Source organism: Oryctolagus cuniculus, chromosome 9 (assembly GCF_964237555.1).
Source record: "Oryctolagus cuniculus chromosome 9, mOryCun1.1, whole genome shotgun sequence".
Classification (NCBI taxonomy): domain Eukaryota; kingdom Metazoa; phylum Chordata; class Mammalia; order Lagomorpha; family Leporidae; genus Oryctolagus; species Oryctolagus cuniculus.
The window spans coordinates 131,756,712-131,776,624 of NC_091440.1; the positions used below are offsets into that span (position 1 = coordinate 131,756,712).

The 19,913-nt window shown below is 47.2% G+C and overlaps 1 protein-coding gene across 5 annotated transcripts in view; it reads left to right on the top strand.

The window, feature by feature from the left end:
• LRRK2 (leucine rich repeat kinase 2) overlaps positions 1-19,913 on the top strand; it is a 161,976-nt gene that overhangs the window by 9,179 nt on the left and 132,884 nt on the right. For 4 of the 5 annotated variants that reach the window (XM_070049663.1, XM_070049661.1, XM_070049660.1 and 1 more), the window contains exons 5-11: positions 993-1,127; positions 3,153-3,287; positions 5,439-5,570; positions 14,074-14,193; positions 14,814-14,956; positions 15,043-15,122; positions 16,987-17,093. In XM_070049663.1, the coding sequence (XP_069905764.1) occupies positions 993-1,127; positions 3,153-3,287; positions 5,439-5,570; positions 14,074-14,193; positions 14,814-14,956; positions 15,043-15,122; positions 16,987-17,093 (852 nt within the window). The remainder of the gene's footprint in view (positions 1-992; positions 1,128-3,152; positions 3,288-5,438; positions 5,571-14,073; positions 14,194-14,813; positions 14,957-15,042; positions 15,123-16,986; positions 17,094-19,913) is intronic. The other variant, XM_070049662.1, reaches the window with a different exon arrangement.

The window sequence follows — 19,913 nt, forward strand, 5'->3', positions numbered from 1 at the left end:
TTTTATAACCCCTAAAATGAGGGTTGCACCCCATTCATAGGATTATGGTTGGGGTTAACGAGGTGCACATTATGTGCTAAATATTTGCTAGTACTGCTGCTCTTATGCTAATGCTGCTATGCTATCAACAAAACAGATGTTACCGCTATTATTTCTTGAATTACGGCATTGAGCTGCTCGTGATGTAGCAAAGGGAAATGGGTTTCCCAGCATTTAGGGCACGTGCACAGGACTATCCAAACCACATGTAGTGCTTAGCAAGGAGTTCAGCATATTTGGAGCAGAGACAACATGTGGAAAGGCATGGGGCTGATGAGATACATGTAGTCAGCTTGTAAAGGATCTAGTTTGTCACATGATAGAATCGGAAAAGGCCGTAGAAGATATCAGCAAGGGACTCACAGGGTCACATTGCATTTTAGCAGAATAATCCAGGGCATAAACTAGTTGGGCAAAGATTTGTGCCAAGCTGAGCGATGAAGCAGTACTCACTTTGTAGGTAAGAGATGACGAGGCTCTGAACATGACACAGTGGAGGGTGCTTGGTACAAAGGAGTTCTGAGCTGTTTGGGAGCACACCTGATGGACTTGGTAATGAGTTGATTGACTGGTGGGACAGGGAATGAGAAGAGAGAGGGGTGGAAGACAGAAGATGACTCTTAGCTGATGGTGTCTTTGATGAAGACAGCGAGTGGAGCTAGGCTGGTGTGCAGTGCCCATGGGAGTTTCGGGTGAGGCTGTCTCAGAAGCAGATGGAAATGTGACTCAGGACTGTAGGGCTAGGAGAATTGATTGGGACTCAGGTGGTCCTAGGAGGATGGACTGGGAGTTTTTGCATAGAGACCATAGAGCTTGAAAGAGCCGACAGGCGGGGACATTCAGTGGTTTATCAAAAAGAGAAGTCCGCTGTTCATAGCCCCCGTGTAAAACTCACCACTTCAGTGTTAAAGCAGCTGCTTCCTAAGGGTGTGTTCTGCTTCCTTTCAAAACAGGTAAAATCACTTTGCTGATACTGGAGGAAGAAAGCGATATTTTCCTGTTGATTTTTGATGCCATGCGCACCTTCCCAGCCAATGATGAGATCCAGAAGCTTGGGTGCAAAGCTCTGCATGTGCTGTTTGAGAGAGGTATTTACAGATGTCAGAGTCTTCATTTTGAAATATGTATAGCAAAGAACTTAAGCACAAATTTAGTACCGGGAAGAAAAAAATCTGAAGTCACACTATTGATTAGCACGCAAGAGCATTGATCCAGAAGCATCCTCGTTTTCGTGGAGTGCATGTCATTTGTGGATTACTCATCAGGCTTCCACTCCTTAGCAAGGCCCAAGGTTAACTTTGAAAACGAGATTGTGTGGGTATGAAGAGAGAATACACCATGAAGCCAAGCCTAGGTTAAGTTGGGTTTATGATGTTGAGTCAAGACCTGTGATTTTAGAAATCGCTGGGGCTCCACGTCAAGGACCAGGAAGCGGTCCTGGGAAGAAGACTAACGTGTTGTGCAGGACGGCCTGAGGTTGGTAAGAGAGACTGGCATGTCATTCTGGAGTTGGAGTGTCAGTGGAGAAACGGGACAGAGACGGGAGCAGCTTGCTGGGGCACACAGCCAGCTTATCCTAAGGATCAGTTATCGCCCTCCTTTGAGAGTCCCTTTGCTACACAGTGAGATCCAGCTGTGCTAGGGGTTTGGCTAGGAGTGACTTGTGTGTGCCCCATTGTTGATACCTGTTTGCCATTCTCATTGCTGGCAGCTCCAGGAACCAGGTTATTATTATTATATTATTATTATTCCAGGAGGACTTTAAACAGCCAATAAAAATATTAGAGGAAAAATGGTGAGAAAATGGGTAAAGGGAAAATGTTAGGAATCTAGATCTTTGCCCATTTGGCAGAGAAAAGATTGTGATATTTATCACAATTACCAAGTTTCTCGCAAAAAGTAAGCTCAGTAGTGAATCCGTCTTGTGGGAGACTCGGAAATCTTCGCATGGATGCGTTCACTGGATGGAGGGTGGGAATACGAGGTATGTTTCTGTGAGGTGACTGTGCCAGCAGTCGGAACAGCAGGCCCTGGGCCCAGCTCTTGGGTGATTAGGCCTGGAGGAGAAGAGTTTACTGTGGGTCAGGAATGGAAGAACTTAGTGTCTTCCAGGCTCTCCTCTATAAATGCGGTATCTTGTGACCAAGCGTTGATAAGATGGGGCAGGATCAGGTAGGAGGCTGTGTTCCAGCCTAGGAGCACATTTTTACAGGAGCAGGAGGGCCCACATCTCTCTCGCCAGCCCTGTGAACCCTGTCCGTGACTTATCAACGAGAGAAATACTGGAGGAACAGTCATCAGAGCTGCAAATTGTGGCTACAGATCTAGCGGAAAAAATCTCTTCTTCTGGGAGTTTTAAGTTCTCCCTAGATTCAGGAGCAACTATTAAGCTCACTTTTAAAAATGTGGAAGTATGCTTTTGAAACTCCAGGATAGAGTGAGAAATCCCGTGACGTCCCTCATTTGCTAGAATCTGAGCAGTTTACCTGTAACGTATGTAGATGCCTTGGGATGAAACTGAAAAACCAAAAACAGACAAAAACCAAGAAAACAGCAGTGTCGATCAAAGAGGGCTGCTGCCTTTTCTGACTGTGGGGGAGGCGATTCTAAGGGCAGGTAACCCAAATTTGTATTCATGTTTTTGAGGTTCCTGCCCAGTGACATGATTCCAAATGTAAAATTGGGCTTGATCGCAAGAGTTTAATTATGAAAGTTGATGGCGGTTTTTGATGTCTGATGGAAAATTATTAAGACAGAGTCTTTCAAAGTCGAATTACTCACCATTTGCTACATTCCCAACTCTTGGCCCTTGAGTAGCTCCACAGTCTCCCCACTGGAACTGTATACGATTTGGTTTTTATGAGAACTGATTGGTGACTCAAACTTAACTCTTCAAAAGCAGAGTGACTAATACAGGCCAAAAACAAAATTATTTAAATCCCTATAGTTGGTTTTCTTGCTACAAAGTTCTTTGAAAGAGCCTTTGTAGAAGCTACTTTATTCAAGTCTGTTGTATTCATTGTATCTCTTACAGTTATCACAAATATTACTGCATAATTGAACTTCGATATCATCTTTAAGTGTATTCTGTATTTTTGTCTTTAATCTTTTAGTCTCTGAGGAACAACTGACTGAATTTGTTGAGAACAAAGATTATATGATATTGCTGAGTGCATTAAAAAATTTTAAAGACGAAGAAGAGATAGTCCTCCATGTCCTACACTGTTTGCATTCCTTGGCAATTCCATGTAAGTAGCCTGTATCTGTGACTTATTCTCCTGTAGGTGAAAAATAACATTATGCCTCCCTCTTGAGTGTGCCATGAGTGTTTTTAATTTAAAAATTTGTAGATGCTAAACTCGTTCATTCATTCAATTAATTTGTGCTGATTGAGATTCTGGGCTTAGTGATGGGGAAGCAGTAGTGGAAAATCAAACGTGTTCTGGGCTTTTCAAAGCTGTTTGTAGGCTGAGGCATAAACATCAGTACATGGGTGATCACCACGTGTCCTAAGGCAAGCGTGGCAGAAGTGCCTAGCGTGATGAGAGCATAGAGAGAGGGAGACTGGTCTCCTGGCAGAGACCTGAGTGATGCAGAAAGCTTTGTGTGTAGGGAGGTGAGGTGGGCATGGAGGTAGTGTCCAGGCAGCGGTCACTGTGAGCAAAAAGATGCTAGGGCAAGGGAGCTGAGGTGACTCGAAGGGACACGAGGGGCTCAGTAACTGGATTTAGGCGTTTGCACTTGGGGATGTGTGTGTGCTTGTGATGGCGTGTGTGTGATGATGCATGTGTGTGTGCATGTGTGAGTGTGTGTGCTTGCACGTCTTCAAGGGTCTGCTGGTGTTTCTTTGGTGCAGGTAGGGGAAGGCTCGGTGAGAGTCAGTGGGTGCGGCTGGAGATGCAGCATGAGGCAATGGAGGGCCTCAAAAGCCACATGAAAGAGTTGAAATTTTGTTGTTGATTCTTGGTTAGCATTCTAGTGGTACTTTAAAATTTAGTCACTTTTTTCACAAAAAAAAATAAATTATTTTGCCATATGTGCTACCCATGGTTGTAAATAAGTTAAATCATGCCACATGTTCTGATTTGGTGTGGAGGTGCACATTAACAGTTTATATTTCCTGTGTTGCTTGAGTGCACTTCTGTAGTAATATTTTCACCTTCACCCATGTGAAGTGGTTTTGAGGATTAAATGAGTAAATCATGCGAAGAATACAGAATAATGACCCGCTCTGTAACAGGTGTTATAAAACCATAGCCAGCATCACTACATATTCATCTGTATCTTATTTGTAAGTCATGTATCATATGCCTGAGGAGACTTTAGGAAGATAAGTTTGTTTTGGTGCAAATCTTTGAAATCTGTGCAGGCTTGTAACATGTGTGTGTGGTTTCAGACGTGGGAATCCATGCTGTGTTCTGAAGCTGGGAGATGTGTGTGGGGCAGGGTGGAAACCCGTGCCCATTTCTTCGCGGTGTTTGTAAAGTCGCTTTTGGCATTGAACCCTGGGGAGTGGGTGGGGCTGAGCAGGAAGGGAACGGCGGCGCTGGACCATTTCTGAGTCACCCCTGCAGCACATGGTGCTGCTCTTCATCCTTTGCCTTGGCTGTGTGGATTCATTTATTCACTTACTTTGGGCTGGCTGTTTTGGGGACTCATTGTTTTCCACCCACGTCTAACATAAAATAGGTTAATTCATAATGCAAAGGTCAAGGAAAGTAGCAGCTAAAAATCCAGAAATCCACAGTGTCAAACCCCGATTCTGTTGAATGTTTGTTTTTCAACCTAGAGCACATCACATCCTCTGTGTGAGAAGGGGGACACACGCACACCCAGACACACACACAGAGCAAGATCTTCCATCTGCTGGTTCACTCCCCAAATGGCAACAATGGCTGGGGCTGGGACTCGGCTGGGCCAAAGCCAGGAGCTGGGAGCTTCATCTGGGTCTCCCATGTTGGTGCAGGGGCCCAAGCACTGGAGCTGGCTTCTGCTGCTTCCCCGGGCACGTTAGCAGGGAGCTGCATGGGAAGTGAGCCGCTGGGACTGGAACCAGTGCCTCATGAGATGTTGGCATTGCGAGCAGCTTTTCCTGCTGTACCACAATGCCAGCCCCTGAGTTTTCCATTTTTGGTCTTCTGTTTTTAAGCCAAGAAACAGGAATAAAGGGATTTTTCCTTAATGCCAAAGGTGAGTCTTCATCTCTTTATATTAGTATCTAATATATTACGAAAAGCTTAGTACTTTTATAGCTAGTAGACAAATTCTATTTAACTTTGGAAACACACCTGTGTTATGTGGCCATGTATCTACAATCTCTGCAAGACGTGTTTGTGTGCAGATTGGAGACAATGATGGCAGCGATGACCTCCTTGATGATCATGGTTTTTTAAATGCAGGCAACAACGTGGAAGTGCTCATGAGCGGCAATGTCAGGTGCTACAATATTGTGGTGGAAGCCATGAAAGCCTTCCCTGTTAGTGAGAAGATTCAAGAAGTGAGTTGCTGCTTGCTGCACAGGCTGACCTTGGGTGAGTTGAAACCCTGGGGTAATTTGCGGTCACCACCTGCAGGCTGTAAGCATGTAATACGCCTGTGCGTATTGCCTGCTGATGGGTGGGCAGCATTATCCACGTGCATCAGAGGGAGTGTCAGACGGAGTGAATTGCCCTGCCATGCTCCGGTGGAATTTTTTTTTTTTTTTTGACAGGCAGAGTGGACAGTGAGAGAGAGAGAGACAGAGAGAAAGGTCTTCCTTTGCCGTTGGTTCACCCTCCAATGGCCACTGCGGCCAGCGTGCTGATCCAATGGCAGGAGCCAGGTGCTTCTCCTGGTCTCCCATGGGGTGCAGGGCCCAAGTACTTGGACCATCCTCCACTGCACTCCCTGGCCACAGCAGAGAGCTGGCCTGGAAGAGGGGCAACTGGGACAGAATCCAGCGCCCCGACCGGGACTAGAACCCGGTGTGCCGGCGCCGCAAGGTGGAGGATTAGCCTAGTGAGCCATGGCACCGGCCTTCCGGTGGAATTTTAAAGGGGGTGGTGAAAACAGGTGTGTGAAAAGGAAGACAAGTCTTGGCTTCATGTTACTTTTTTTTTTTTTTTTTTAAGAGAGTTCTCTGGGAGTGTTTGAGTGTTAGGGCCATATTTAAAATAGAATTCTGGAGTAGCTGATATGTCCAAAAGAAGAAGTGGGACTAAGGAAGGAAATGCAAGAGGCTCATGTCCCAGGTCCAGGGCTGGGCCTTTCCCAGGCTGGGGAGGCTGGCCGGGGCTCCTTCCTGCCCCTTCTCTGTGGAGGCTGCACTCCCCCACCTCAGGGGCCATGCACCTTGTGCCCTAAGCCGAGCTGTTCTTGTGTGCTTGATTCTGCTTCAGCACAGGCGGTTCATCAGGATCAGCACACATTTGTGGAGGCTGTAAATGCCTCTGCGTGCTGGGTGAGGTGCTTCGTTACGGGTATACCGCAGTGCGTTATCCACTTCGCTCAGCATGGAGATTTTTCTTGTTTTTTTGCTTTATGCCATTGCCATCTGTGTTGCTACCAAAAAAAGAAGGGTGAATTTTTTTTTTTTTTTCAAATTTTCTTTGCCATTGGCATTTCCTACTTTGTGAAATATACAATCCATTTTCCCTTAGGGTGGTCTTTTAGAGTTGATTCATAAATTCTGGATAATACAATGTATTAAGAATATCTTCTTTTAATTTGTGGCCCATCTTTTCACCATGTTTTTGGTGGCTTTTGTAAAATAGTAAAATTCAGTAACCAGTTCCTTTGTGATTTCCTTTTTCTTATGTTCCTTAAGAAATATTTCTTTTCCCTCATCTGAAGCCTTTCTCCTTCATTTATTAAAGCTGTGTAATCTGTTTTATCAAGTAGAAATTCAATTCTGCTTTTGTTTTTAAATTTATGAGGAGCTAATTACCATCACAGCACTGTCTGCATGGCTTGTCCATTTCTCAATGTGTGTATATCGGTGTATATATGTGTGTGTGTATACATATATGTATATATGCTTCTGTTCTTGGTGCTCTGTTGCAGTGGTTAACTTTATTTGCCTGGATCAGTACCATACTGTTTAAATTATTATAGCTCTGTAAGTCCTGAAATCTGACTATCTTATAGCTCAAGTCATCATATACTCTAGTTTTTGTTTGTTTGTTTGTTTGTTTGTTTTTGACAGGCAGAGTGGACAGTGAGAGAGAGAGAGAGACAGAGAGAAAGGCCTTCCTTTGCCATTGGTTCACCCTCCAATGGCTGCTGCAGCCGGCGCACCGTGCTGATCTGAAGCCAGGAGCCAGGTGCTTCTCCTGGTCTCCTATGGGGTGCAGGGCCCAAGTACTTGGGCCATCCTCCACTGCACTCCCTGGCCACAGCAGAGAGTTGGCCTGGAAGAGGGGCAACCGGGACAGAATCCGGCGCCCCGACCGAGACTAGAACCCGGGGTGCCGGTGCCGCAAGGCAGAGGATTAGCCTATTGAGCCGCGGCACTGGCCAATATTCTAGTTTTTTTAAGATGTATTTTTTTTTAACTTAAAAGACAGAGTGACAGAGAGATAAAGAGGACTTTCATCCCCTGCTTCACTCACTAAATGGCCACAGCAGCCAGGGCTGGGCCAGGCTGAAGCCAGGAGCCAGGAGCTCCATCCAGGTCTCCCACGTGGGTGGCAGGGGCCCAGGTACTTGGACCTCCCACTGCTCTCTCAGGCAGGCTAGCAGGGAGCTGTATGGAAGAAGAGCAGCCAGACTCGAAGTGGCATTCTAGTGTGTGTTGGGGTGTGGCAAGTTCTGGTGTAGCCTGCCTCACCATAAGCATGGCTCCATACCTTGGTTTGGGGGCATATTTTGACTTTTGTCTGGAGCTTTTACTATTGCATACGCATTTTAGAATTGTCCATCTCCTTGAAAATTCCACTGCAAGTCTGATGGGAACTGTGCAAAATCTATGGATCAGTTTAAGCAGAACTGACATCTTACGTTGTAATTCCTTCCATACCGGTCTTCCACATCTTTATTTGTTATTTCTAGATAGCTTGGTTTTTATTATTATAAAAAATCTCATTTAAATTATACTTTTGAATTTTGTTTGCATAAAGAAATGAAAGTGGTTTTGTTTATTGATTTTACTTACCTCTTAAACACTGAGCAGTTTTCATGATTTGTAAGTGCTTAATGGTTCTCTATGTAGCAATTACTTAATATGTGCACAACCCTAGTTTGAGTTTTTCCTTTCTGCTCCTGATGTCTTTTGTTTCACTTTCTGTCCTCTTGCCTGGCCAGGAATTACTACGGTAGTGTTAAATACAAGTCAGAGTAAATATCTTTGTCTTGGCTCTTAGTTTTAAAGAGAATGCATCTAATATTAGAATTGTAGTTGTTAATTTTTTTAATTTTAAAAATTCTTATTTTGTGATAGCTTTTCTTTGTAATTTTTTAAAAATACTTATTTATTTATTTGAAAGGCAGAGTTAGTGGGTGCAGGGGCCCAAGGACTTGGGTCATCCCCCACCTCCTTCTGAGGCACATTAGCAGGGAGCTGGATTGGAAGTGGAGCAGTCAGGACTTGAACTGGTGCCCGTATGTTATGCTGACACTGAAGGCAGTGGCTTTACTTGCTACACCACAGTGTGGGTCCTGTGATAGCTTTTGTCAAGTTAAGAAATGTACTCTTTGGTTTACTTTTACACATAAGACTATTTTTTGTTTTAATCACAGGTGGGTAGGAGTATTGCATTTTGCAAATACTTAAAACACAGTTTGGGCCGGCGCCGCGGCTCACTAGGCTAATCCTCCGCCTAGCGGCGCCGGCACACTGGGTTCTAGTCCCGGTCGGGGCGCCGGATTCTGTCCCGGTTGCCCCTCTTCCAGGCCAGCTCTCTGCTGTGGCCCGGGAGTGCAGTGGAGGATGGCCCAGGTGCTTGGGCCCTGCACCCCATGGGAGACCAGGAAAAGCACCTGGCTCCTGGCTCCTGCCATCGGATCAGTGCGGTGCGCTGGCCGCAGCGCGCGTGGCCGCGGCGGCCATTGGAGGGTGAACCAACGGCAAAGGAAGACCTTTCTCTCTGTCTCTCTCTCTCACTGTCCACTCTGCCTGTCAAAAAAAAAAAAAAAAAAAAAAAAAAAAAAAAAAAACAAACCAAAACACAGTTTGAGATAATTTTATTCTTTCTTTATTTTGGTCCTATGGAGACCTGAATCTGGAGATTTTTTATAATCCACTTTGTACTCCAGTGAAAACTTCGTCATGTTTCGTAGGTTTTACAATGTATTTCAAACATCTTTTCATTTCTGGACCTGCCAGCTAACTTTCGAGGGCCCTGTGTTTGCTCCTGTCTGCACGCCTCTCTCCTTTCTTTGCTTTATGATTCTGTTTTCCGCTGTGCACTAATATGTCGGGTTTTGTGCCCACTGTATAAAGCTGGGGGCGTCGAAGCCTTGCTTCCCTGCTGTCAGCCACTCCAGCGTTTGTTTTCTTCTCTGTGTGTGAGTTTCTCTTTGGTTGAGTCAGGATCCGAGCATTGTGAAGCTGCAAACCACAGGTGCTGGCCCAGAGGTGCCTCCAGCAGCCAGAGCCCAGGCCTGAGCTCGGAGCCCCAGGGCCTTGTGGGAGACTCTGAGCTGCCCCACCTTGGGGAGTCCCAGTGGCTGCCCCCTGCAGAGCCCGAAGCCCTGTGTTTGCATAGGGTGCTCTCTCCACTTGCTTTCAGCTCTCAGTCCTCGTTCCAGCTCCTTCATGGGCCTCCCACTCCCACCCCAACATACACATCTTGTACATTTCCTGGGTATTTTTGTGAGCCAAATAGTACATTAAAAAGTGAGTGGCTGGTAAGATGATTAACTGCTGGAAATTGGTTCTGATGATTTTCCCCCAAAAGGATTACCAGCAATGTTTTGTGCATACTTAGGGTTTTATTACAGGCACTGAGGTTTTCACCATTCAACTTTGGGGGAAAATGTCATCATTCTTTTGTAAAAATTAATTTTCATGGTCTCATAGCTACTCAGATTTTTACTTCAAGAATCATAAATGTATCTGCTGAATAATTTGGAAATAGATTTTAGCATTAGGAGAGACCCTAATTTTAGTTAGAATTCAATTCCTGAAGATTTAATTTTACTTTACATGTACAGCTTCAATTTATTTCTTTCCTTGAAAAGCATTTATTAAATATCATTATCTGACCACAGTTGTAAGATATGATAATCATGGTTTCATGTTTGCACACAGATATTTTCTGGTTACCACAGTAGTTCCATATATGATTTTTTTTAAAGATTTACTTATTTATTTGAAAGAGTTACACAGAGAGAGGAAAGGTGGCGGTGGGGCGCGGGGGGGGGGTGTCTTCCATACGCTGGTTCACTCTCCAGATGGCTACAATGGCAGGAGCTGAGCTGATCTGAAGCCAGGAGCCAGGAATTTCCTCCAGGTCTCCCACATGGGTGCAGGGGCCCAAGGACTTGGGCCAGCCTCTCCTGCTTTCCCAGGCCATAGCAGAGAGCTGGATGGGAAGTGGAGCAGCTGGGACTAGAACCGGCAACCATATGGGATGCAGGCACTGCAGACTGCAGCCTTACCTGCTACTCCACAGTGCTGGCCCCCATATATATGATTTTTAAAAAGATTTATTTATTTGAAGGGCATAATGAGTGAGAGAGGGAGAGGGGGAGAGAGAGAGAGAGAGAGAGAGAGAGAGAGAGTTTCCATCTGCTGATTCATTCCCCAAATAGCTGCAATGGCCGTGTCTGGGCAAAGCTAAAACCAGGAGCCTGGAACTCTATCCTGGTTTCCCGTCTGAATGGCAGGGGCCTAAGCACTTGGGTCATCTGCCGCTTTCCTGGGTGTATCAGCAGGGAGCTGGATCGGAAGTGGAGCAGCCAGGACTGTAACTGCCACTCATTTGTGGCATGTTGGCATTGCAAGTGGCAGGTTAACCCACTGCCCACAACGCTAGCCTGTAGGTAATGTTTCCTTGACCCAAAGAATGATCCTGGGACACTGGGTGTGGTAATTCCCTCCACACGTACAGATGAGGATTTGTGGGCCAGCAAATCTTTGTGTCTTACCTATGATGGTGCATCCTGTATGGGTGCAGTCTGCCTCCCCACACAGAATGAAGCCTCCTTCTAAAACGTGGCAGCTTTGTACTAGTTTACCTTTCTATCTTGACGATTTTACTCACTGTATTTTCACAAGGAAGGATGAGATAGTGCAGCCTGGTTGATGTTGGAGAATTTTTCAACCTAATTCGCAAGCTGATGCCTTAATTTCAGACCAGCACACTAATGGACAGTTCTGTTGCGTATTGTACAGTTTTCTGCAGTGAAAGTTCAGTGTGCACAAGTTGCATTTAAAATGTGAATTTGGCCGGCGCAGCGGCTCACTAGGCTAATCCTCCGCCTTGCGGCACCGGCACACCAGGTTCTAGTCCTGGTCGGGGCTCCGGATTCTGTCCCGGTTGCCCCTCTTCCAGGCCAGCTCTCTGCTGTGGCTAGGGAGTGCAGTGGAGGATGGCCCAAGTGCTTGGGCCCTGCACCCCATGGGAGACCAGGAGAAGCACCTGGCTCCTGCCATCAGATCAGTGCAATGCGCCGGCCGCAGCACGCCAGCTGCGGCGGCCATTGGAGGGTGAACCAACGGCAAAGGAAGACCTTTCTCTCTGTCTCTCTCTCTCACTGTCCACTCTGCCTGTCAAAAAAATAAAATAAAATAAAATAAAATAAAACGTGAATTCACTGTAATCCCTTGAAAGGACCTGGAGGAAGCAGTGGTCTTGCTGTCCTGGTGAGGGAAATAGTTCTGGAGGGCCTGAAGGGTGTACAGTGACAAGTTGGAGGGCCATGATGTCCCGCTATTGAGATTAAAGAGCCATGGGACTCATGATAGCCTGTGTAGTTTCTATATTGTTCTGTAGCTTTTCTTTGAAAATAGAAAGCCAGCCAACTGGCCTGCAGATAAGTATGCATTTTTGTCCCACTCATTTACCTCTTAGCAGAATATTATTGGTTCCATTATTATGGTCTCAAAATAAATTGAATCAACCTTTCAGCGTCTTCCTAATTAACATAAAAACTCGAAGTCAGCAAATCAGTAGCTAACATTTTTCATGGGCAGGCATTTTGGCCTAGCAGTTAAGCCCCTGATTGGGTTGCCCACATCACATGTCTGAGTGCCTGAGTTTGAGAACTGACTCTGCTCCCAATTCTAGCTCTCTGATAATGCGCACTCTGGGGGGCCGTGGTAATGGCTCAAGTGACGGGGTCCTGGCACCCACGTGGGAGACCTGGATGGAGTTCCCAACTCTGGGCTCCAGGCTGGGCCAGTCTTGGCTGTTGCAGGCATTTGGGGAGTGAACCAATGGATAGGGGATCTTTCTCTGTAGTTCTGTCTATAAAGTAAGTAAATAACTTAAAAAAGATGTCTTTACATCTCTTCTTATCTCTCTGTAAATCTGCCCTTCAGATAAATGAATAAGTCAATAAAAGAAGAAAAACAGAGGCTTGTGTTGTGGCACTGCAGGTTGTCACCAACCCGTGATGCCGGCATCCCATGTGGTCTCTGGGGTCCTGGCTCCTCCACTTCCAATCCAGCTGCCTGCTACTGCACCTGGGAAAGCAGCAGATGATGGCCCAGGTGTCTAGGCCCTGGCTACCCACATGGGAGACTCAGATGGAGTTCCAGGCTCCTGGCTTTGGCCTGGCCCAGCCCCGTTTGTTGCAGTCATATGGGGAGTAAAGTTGTCAGTGGAAGATTTTTCTGTGTGTCTGCCCTCTCTGTCTGTCTCTCCCCGTGTCTCTGTAACTTTGCCTTTCAAATAAACAAATCTTTAAAAATGTGATAGGATGATGGGTTTAATGCATGTAGGGGTTTTTACAATTTACTCTTTATTTTCATATCAATGAGGCCAATCTTACTGCTGGTTGCCAAGAGCCTCACAGTTGGCCAGAAGTAGAGCCGCTGTTGGCAGCCACATGGGGGTGACAACAGTGGAACTAGGGTGAGTTTAGACATGCTGGTAAACATGGGGGAGAATTGTCTTGACGTGAGTCTCCGAGACCAGCCAGGTCTTGGGACCTGGGGGTGGGGGTGATTTCTGGGGAGTCCCCAAGGGTGCAAGGCAGAGTTGAAAGTTCTGAGACCATCGATGACTGTTGGTTTGGGTCTGCAGGCTTTTTGTTGTATGTTACAGAGGTTTTCTCTGTTTCTGCCTTTCTGACATTTTATGACACCTAGGAGTAAGTAGGAGTTTCCTTACTACGTCTAGAGGGAAATCTGGTGCAGTGAGTGACAAACACGCCAGCTGGAAGGAGGAACGGATTTCTGGAATATCACTGATACGGTCTTTGCTCATAAAGACACGGGAATTGATGCGTTAATTCTGGGAAGAATGGATGTAAAATGGAAGGGACCTCTTGCTGCTGCGAGTCTAGACTGACCACAGACTGAGCCGGAGGAGATGTGTGCAGCTGGGTTTCTGGGCAGTGCAGAGAGAAGAGGGACAGAAGAGGGAGGCTTTTTGTGTTGCAGACTTGGATCTTTTGGAAGGCAGGAGAACGAAGTTACTTTGTACAGTGAATGTGGTTGCAACACAGATAATGGACATCTCCTTGTTTTTAAGTGATAACAGCAAGAGAGGGAGTCAAAGACTGGAAAGTTAACATGTCCCAAATTTGTGTCATCATTTTGCTCGGGCACTCGCATTGTCTGAGATAATTAAACAACAGCTGAGAGGAAATCTCCAAAGTTTCCTGGGTCATAAATCTGAGGAGCCGCCAAGAATTCATGGAAGTAGGCACCGTGCAAAAACTCTGCATGGGTTTCAAAATGTTTTTGTATCAAAATAAACTTATCTTTTAATTTTCTACAGACTATTTGCAGATCCCTCTTTTGGAGCCATTACAATTTAAAGAAGTGTTTTAATGTCGTTAACATACCCATCACGACTCAAATTTGTTGGTTTAATACTGTCATAAAGCAAAGGTGATTCCAGCTCCATGTTTGGAAACTCAGCCTCTGTCTCACTGAACTTTTAGGCAATTTTTTCAACATCCTGGTGCTGAACGAGGTGCACGCGTTTGTGGTGAGAGCTGTGCGGCGGTATCCCGAGAACGCAGCGCTGCAGATCTCGGCGCTGGGCTGCCTGGCGCTCCTCAGTGAGTGATGCCCAGCCCCCACCTCCCAGGAAGGACAATGTGATGCGTGTGTCTGATGCTGTCAAGAGGATCCCAGGCAGGGAAGGAGGCAGTCAGCGCCTGTGCTGTCCAGTGCAGTCCGTTTCCCAGTGGAAGATACTTAGTGACAGGTGCACCTTTCCCGGGCAGCCGGGAGTTTGCTTTGGACCCGAGTCAGCGTGGTCACTCAGCAGCTTGCCTTTGTACAGGACCCTCCTCTAGTCTATTAGGGAACTTTTTGGGTATCCTCTTCTTCATCTTAGCAGTTTTTCTGTGTGGGGTAACCGTGGGACGAGGCCTCTATTATATCAAACCTTGGTAGATAATCAGCCACGTCTGCTCTCGCAGAACGCCTCACTCAGTGGACACCACTTCAAAACAGGGACTTCCTGTTAGTCATTGGAACGTGCATAAAACGTTCGTGGAGCATCTTTATTATGACATGTGTGGATTTCAAACTTGGCACCAAAATAAAGTGATCTTTTAGTTCCATTTCCCCTGTATGTTTTAAAGTCCCATCATTGTGTGTGTGTGTGTGTGTGTGTGCATGAACGTGCATACAATGCCACATATGTATTTATTGATTTTTTAATGTTTTCAAGCTGAGACCATTTTTTTAAATCAAGACTTAGAGGAAAAGAGTGAGGCTCAGAGTGGCGAGGAGGAGGAGGAGGAGGACAAGCTGTTCTGGCTGGAAGCCTGCTACAAGGCGCTCACGGGGCACCGGAAGAACAGGCATGTGCAGGTGAGGCTCCTGCGGACACGACCAGGCACTCAGCCAAGTGTCCACCACGTCCGCTCTGACGCTCCTTCCTCCCCTCCCCCACGCAGGAGGCGGCGTGCTGGTCCCTGAACAACCTGCTCATGTACCACAGCAGCCTGCACGAGAGGATCGGCGACGAGGACGGCCAGTCAGTAAAGCCGCTTCTCTCTGATAGGAGCGCGCCGCTGTCACTTGAGGCAGCGCTAAGAGACGCGCTCCCCGGGGCTTTGCTGCGGGCGGTCATGTTCTAGGCACTGCGGTCATACGGTGGAGGGTCTGTGGTGCTGCAGCGTCTTTGCTGGCCACAGGCGGGAGGGGCAGTGTGTTTGGACGTTATTGCTAAAGGATTGGGAGTCCGGTTATTCATAATCTCTGAGTCGTGGAGGAACAGTCTTGCTGTGCTCTGGATGCTAGCTTAAAAACGCCGTGTGCATTCAGCCCTGATGGGAGAAATCACAGAGCCCCCTCTGGCCTGCAGGCTGCCACCCCCAGGAATTAGATTGGGTCAGAGGGCCCCTCTGGTGAGGGCCTGGCGCATGTGGCAATGTTGGGAGCTCTGGGCTCCACTGGAGCTCGTGGTAGTAGCGCCCTTCCCACACCTTCAGGTCAGCACTGGCTCCCCACGCACACGCGGGAGCCCGGCCCTTGATCCATGCCTGTCCCGGACCCTTGCGCTCCGGCCGTTGGCTGTGAGTGCTCTGAGACTCTGAGTGTCCCTCTTTGCAGACTGAAACAGTCATGTCCACACCTGGAATCCTGGCAGCCTCTTTGCGTAGTGACCCCTCAGCTAATGGCATGGATGCTAATTAATGCAGCATCTCTGGTTTGAAAAGAAACAGTCATTCTTTTGAAGATTGCTTGGTAAGCGTCCCAGTCATTCCACTGAGAGCAGTCCTCTTAGGAAATTAGGATCAGGCAGACTCGTGTTGTGGTTTATCAATTTTTGTTCAGAGCTCACCTGTTGTTTACTATTCATAAGAGACCCTTAAAGTAAATGTTAGTGACAGAAAATGTTTGTGTTCTGTCTTTAAAATCCATGTGCTTCTTTATGACTTGTTTCCTTTTCCTTCCTTGCTTCTGTTGCCTTCTCCTCACTTTATCTTTTCCCTCCTAGCTCCTCTGTATGTGAGGAGGCTTCTTGAGGTCTGCAGAAAATAGAATTAAAACTAAGTTTATTTTCGCGCAAAAAATTCTGAAATTCATGCTGGTTTTTCACAGTACACACTTTCTGTGAACTTTAAAAGAAGTATGAGTTGGAAAGCAGAGTGATAGAAAGGAGGAGAGACAAAGACAAAGAGATCTTCCATCCACTGGTTCACTCTGCAGATAGCTGCAAGAGCTAGAGCTGAGCTGAGCTGAAGCCGGGAGCCCGGAACTCCCATAAGCTCTCACAAGTGGTCACAGGGGCTCAAGTGTTTGGGCTATTGTCTGCTGCTTTCCCAGGAACATTAGAAGGGAGCTGGATCAGATGTGGAACAGCCAGGACTCAAATCAGCAGTCTATATAGGATGCCAGTCTTACAGGCAGTGGCTTTACCCGCTGTATCACAACACGGGCACCTCCCTGAAAATTTTATTTAAGAGGGTCTCCTCCTTGGGAGGCAGGGGTCCCAGTACTTGGGCCGCCTTTTGATGCTTTTCCCAAGTGCATCAGCAGGAAACTGGATAGACTTAGGGTAGCTTAGTCTCTAACCTGCGCTGCTGTGGGATGCCTGCCTCACAAGCAGTGGCTGTACAACCATTCCCTGAACTGTTAGGAGACCCCTCACATACCTACTGAGCTTGCTTTTTTCCTTCTGCTAATCAGCTTTGGAAGAAACAAAAACTGATTTCCTTGGTAAGTAGTGGTTTGAATCTGGCTCTTGAATGTGAAACGGTTTAGCTACCATGCACCTTAAGACAGTGCATAGCCTTATTTCTATGCCGTTGCCTGTTGTTGGAGATGTTGGACCGTGTGCAGAGAGACTCAGTTCCCAGCAAGATCCCACTCACTCTGCGCTTGCCCTTCGGCAGGCTCCCGGCGCACAGGGAGGTGATGCTGTCCATGCTGATGCACTCCTCGTCGAAGGAAGTCTTCCAGGCGTCGGCAAACGCGCTGTCGACCCTCCTGGAGCAAAACGGTGAGGGCTGCCCCCAGATGTCTAACAGGGAAACCTGTTCGTGGTGGTGTTGACTGAAAAGCTATTTATAAAGTGAGAGGCTTTGTAGCTTCCTGCATCTGATGTGTGGCTATGTTGAGATGCAGGTGAGCCATCAAGAATAAAATGAATTTTCCCATGTGTGTTCTGGACTTCCTTGTGTGTCATCACACATGGCATGTGCAGTGTATTTTAGAGCTTTAGGCAGAAATGGGATCCTAACATATTCCAGTAATCAAATTGTATATTTTTCCTTTTCCCATTGATAAATCTATGTTCACACATAGTTTTTAATAGCTGCTTCAAGTCCATCTCTTGTTGATGAGCTGTTAGCCTGTCTCATGGAAGGTTTTTGGAACCCATGATAAACCCCAAATGGTTACCCTTCCCCCCCTTTTTTCCTTTAAACATTGGTTATTGTCTTAGAAAATATTTATAGAAAATAAAACTGGGTAGAGAGATAGTCACCACTTGAAATTTTCTATTATAAATAATCTATTATAAAATATTTACTTTTTCAAGAGACTTTCAGTTTTTCAGAATTATTTTTAAATTTATTTGTAACAGGAAAGAGGAAGAAGGAAAAAAAGAGGGAGAGAGAGAGGGAGGCAGGAAGGGAGAGAGAGAGAGATCTTCCAACTGCTGGCTCACTGCCAAAATACATGCTCAGAATAGCAGGGACTGGGTCACACTGAAACCAGGAGCCAGGAACTTCATCTAGGCCCCTCATGGGGGTGGCAGGGGACAATATACTTGGGCCATCACCTGCTACCTCCCAGGTGCACCAGCAGGCAGCTGGATTGGAAGTGGAGGTGAGACTTGAGCCCAGGTACTCCAGTATGGGATGTGGGCGTCCTCAGGGCAGCTTAACCCACTGCATCACAAGACTTGCACCACTATAAAACTATTATACACAAGTTTTCTGGAAAATGGTCCCTTACCTAATTCCCGAGTTCCAGCTTTGTGCAGTTAAGAACAGAGAGATGGCTTGTAACCCCTTGGCATTCTGTTAAGGTTTAAGATCGTGGCTCAGGCTGCTCAGAATCCTGATCCAACAAATGGGAATTTCTGCCAGAAATTTCCAGGAGGAAACACCAGCAAGGCATTGGGACTTGGCAGCTCTCACAGGGTGTTGTTGGAGGGAGAAAGCCTGAGCCAGAGACGGGCGTGAGCCCTGCAGGTAGAAGACAGCGTGAGAGGAGAAACGACTGAGGAAGCCCCTGAGGCTTGCTTCCTGACGGGATGGCTGAGGTCCAGCAAGGGGGGAAGGCAGCTCTTTGCCCCTTTCCTCCTTTCCCACTTGGTCTCTGACCCCAGCTTAATAAATGATGTGGCGTGACAAGGACACTGGGAAGCAGGCTGCTTGCCCTTGGCGTGATGAGTCAGCGTGGGAGGGGCAGGAGAGGACGCTGCTGCCAGCCGTCCCTGTCTCCCACATGCTCTGGTGCAGTTAGAGTGGACGGGCTGTGCTGTCAGCTCCTTCGGTTGGAGTCGGAACTTGGGTGCTGCTGCTCGGTGGGTCTCCTAGGGGAGCAGACAGACTTCCGTGTGCACCAGCAGGCCTGTGCCCGAGCTGCAGTTTGAACCATCCTGGAAACAGGACAGCCAGGATTTGGGGGAGATTTGGCTTGCTTCTTGTTGCGGTCTCTGAGGATTGGTGCCGTCCAGAGCTAGCCCGGACATCTGTGTTCACAGTCAGTTCTCTGCTCTTTCTGGATTCCTTACTCCTCTGTCTGTGGCGGTGCCCAGGCACGCTGTCCTTGGAGTCCACCTCAGTGGAATATTAAAGACTCGAGCAACTCATTCACCAGCCGCCTCGGGCTGCTTGTCATCGGGAGCCATTTGGGGATGACGGATGTGCAGGGCTATGCCTGGTGTTTTAGGGAGATGGCTGATTTGGTAGCCAGAGGATGGGGGTGCTCAGAACTGTGGAGGTTCAAAGGCCAAGATATTTGAAAGGCCAAATATCTCCTGTTATGTTTGCTTCATTTCATTTATTAATTGAGTTAATATTTAGTGTATTCCTGCTATGTGCTGGGCAATTCTGTAGGCACAAGAATGGAGCACCTTTGTTCTTCCAAGGGCTGTTTGGATATTTATAGCATCATTTGCGGACCAAACAAAACTATTGATTTAAAAATTAGCCTGTTGGCCAGCGCTGTGGCTCACTATGCTAATCCTCTGCCTGCGGCGCCGGCACCCCCGGTTCTAGTCCCGGTTGGGCCACTGGTTCTGTCCTGGTTGCTCCTCTTCCAGGCCAGCTCTCTGCTGTGGCCCGGGAAGGCAGTGGAGGATGGTCCAAGACCTTGGGCCCTGCACCTGCATGGGAGACCAGGAGGAAGCACCTGGCTCCTGGCTTCGGATCAGTGCAACGCGCCTGCCGTAGCAGCCATTTGGGGGGTGAACAACGGAAGGAAGACCTTACTCTCTGTCTCTCTCTCTCTGTGTCTAACTCTGCCTGTCAAAAAAAAATTAGCCTGCTACTGATTTATTAAATTTTGAATCCCCTCTTTGGTTGCTTTGGCAGGGCCAGACCCAATATTTCCTGGGCTTATATGGCCTGCGGGCTGGGCATTCCCCACCCTGCCGAGGGACTGGATACATTGCTTAAGAAGGAACCCAGGCTCATGGAGTGTGGCTTCTGCTAGGGAGGACAATGAATGCGAATCCGTGAAATATGGGGTTTGTGAAGTAGCTAAGGAAGAAGGTGACTCAGGAAAGGAGGCCTTGCTGTGTTGGGGCTCAGAGTGGGCCACCCGGAAAGGCGACGGTCGATTGAATGGGGACGTGTAGGAAGGTTCG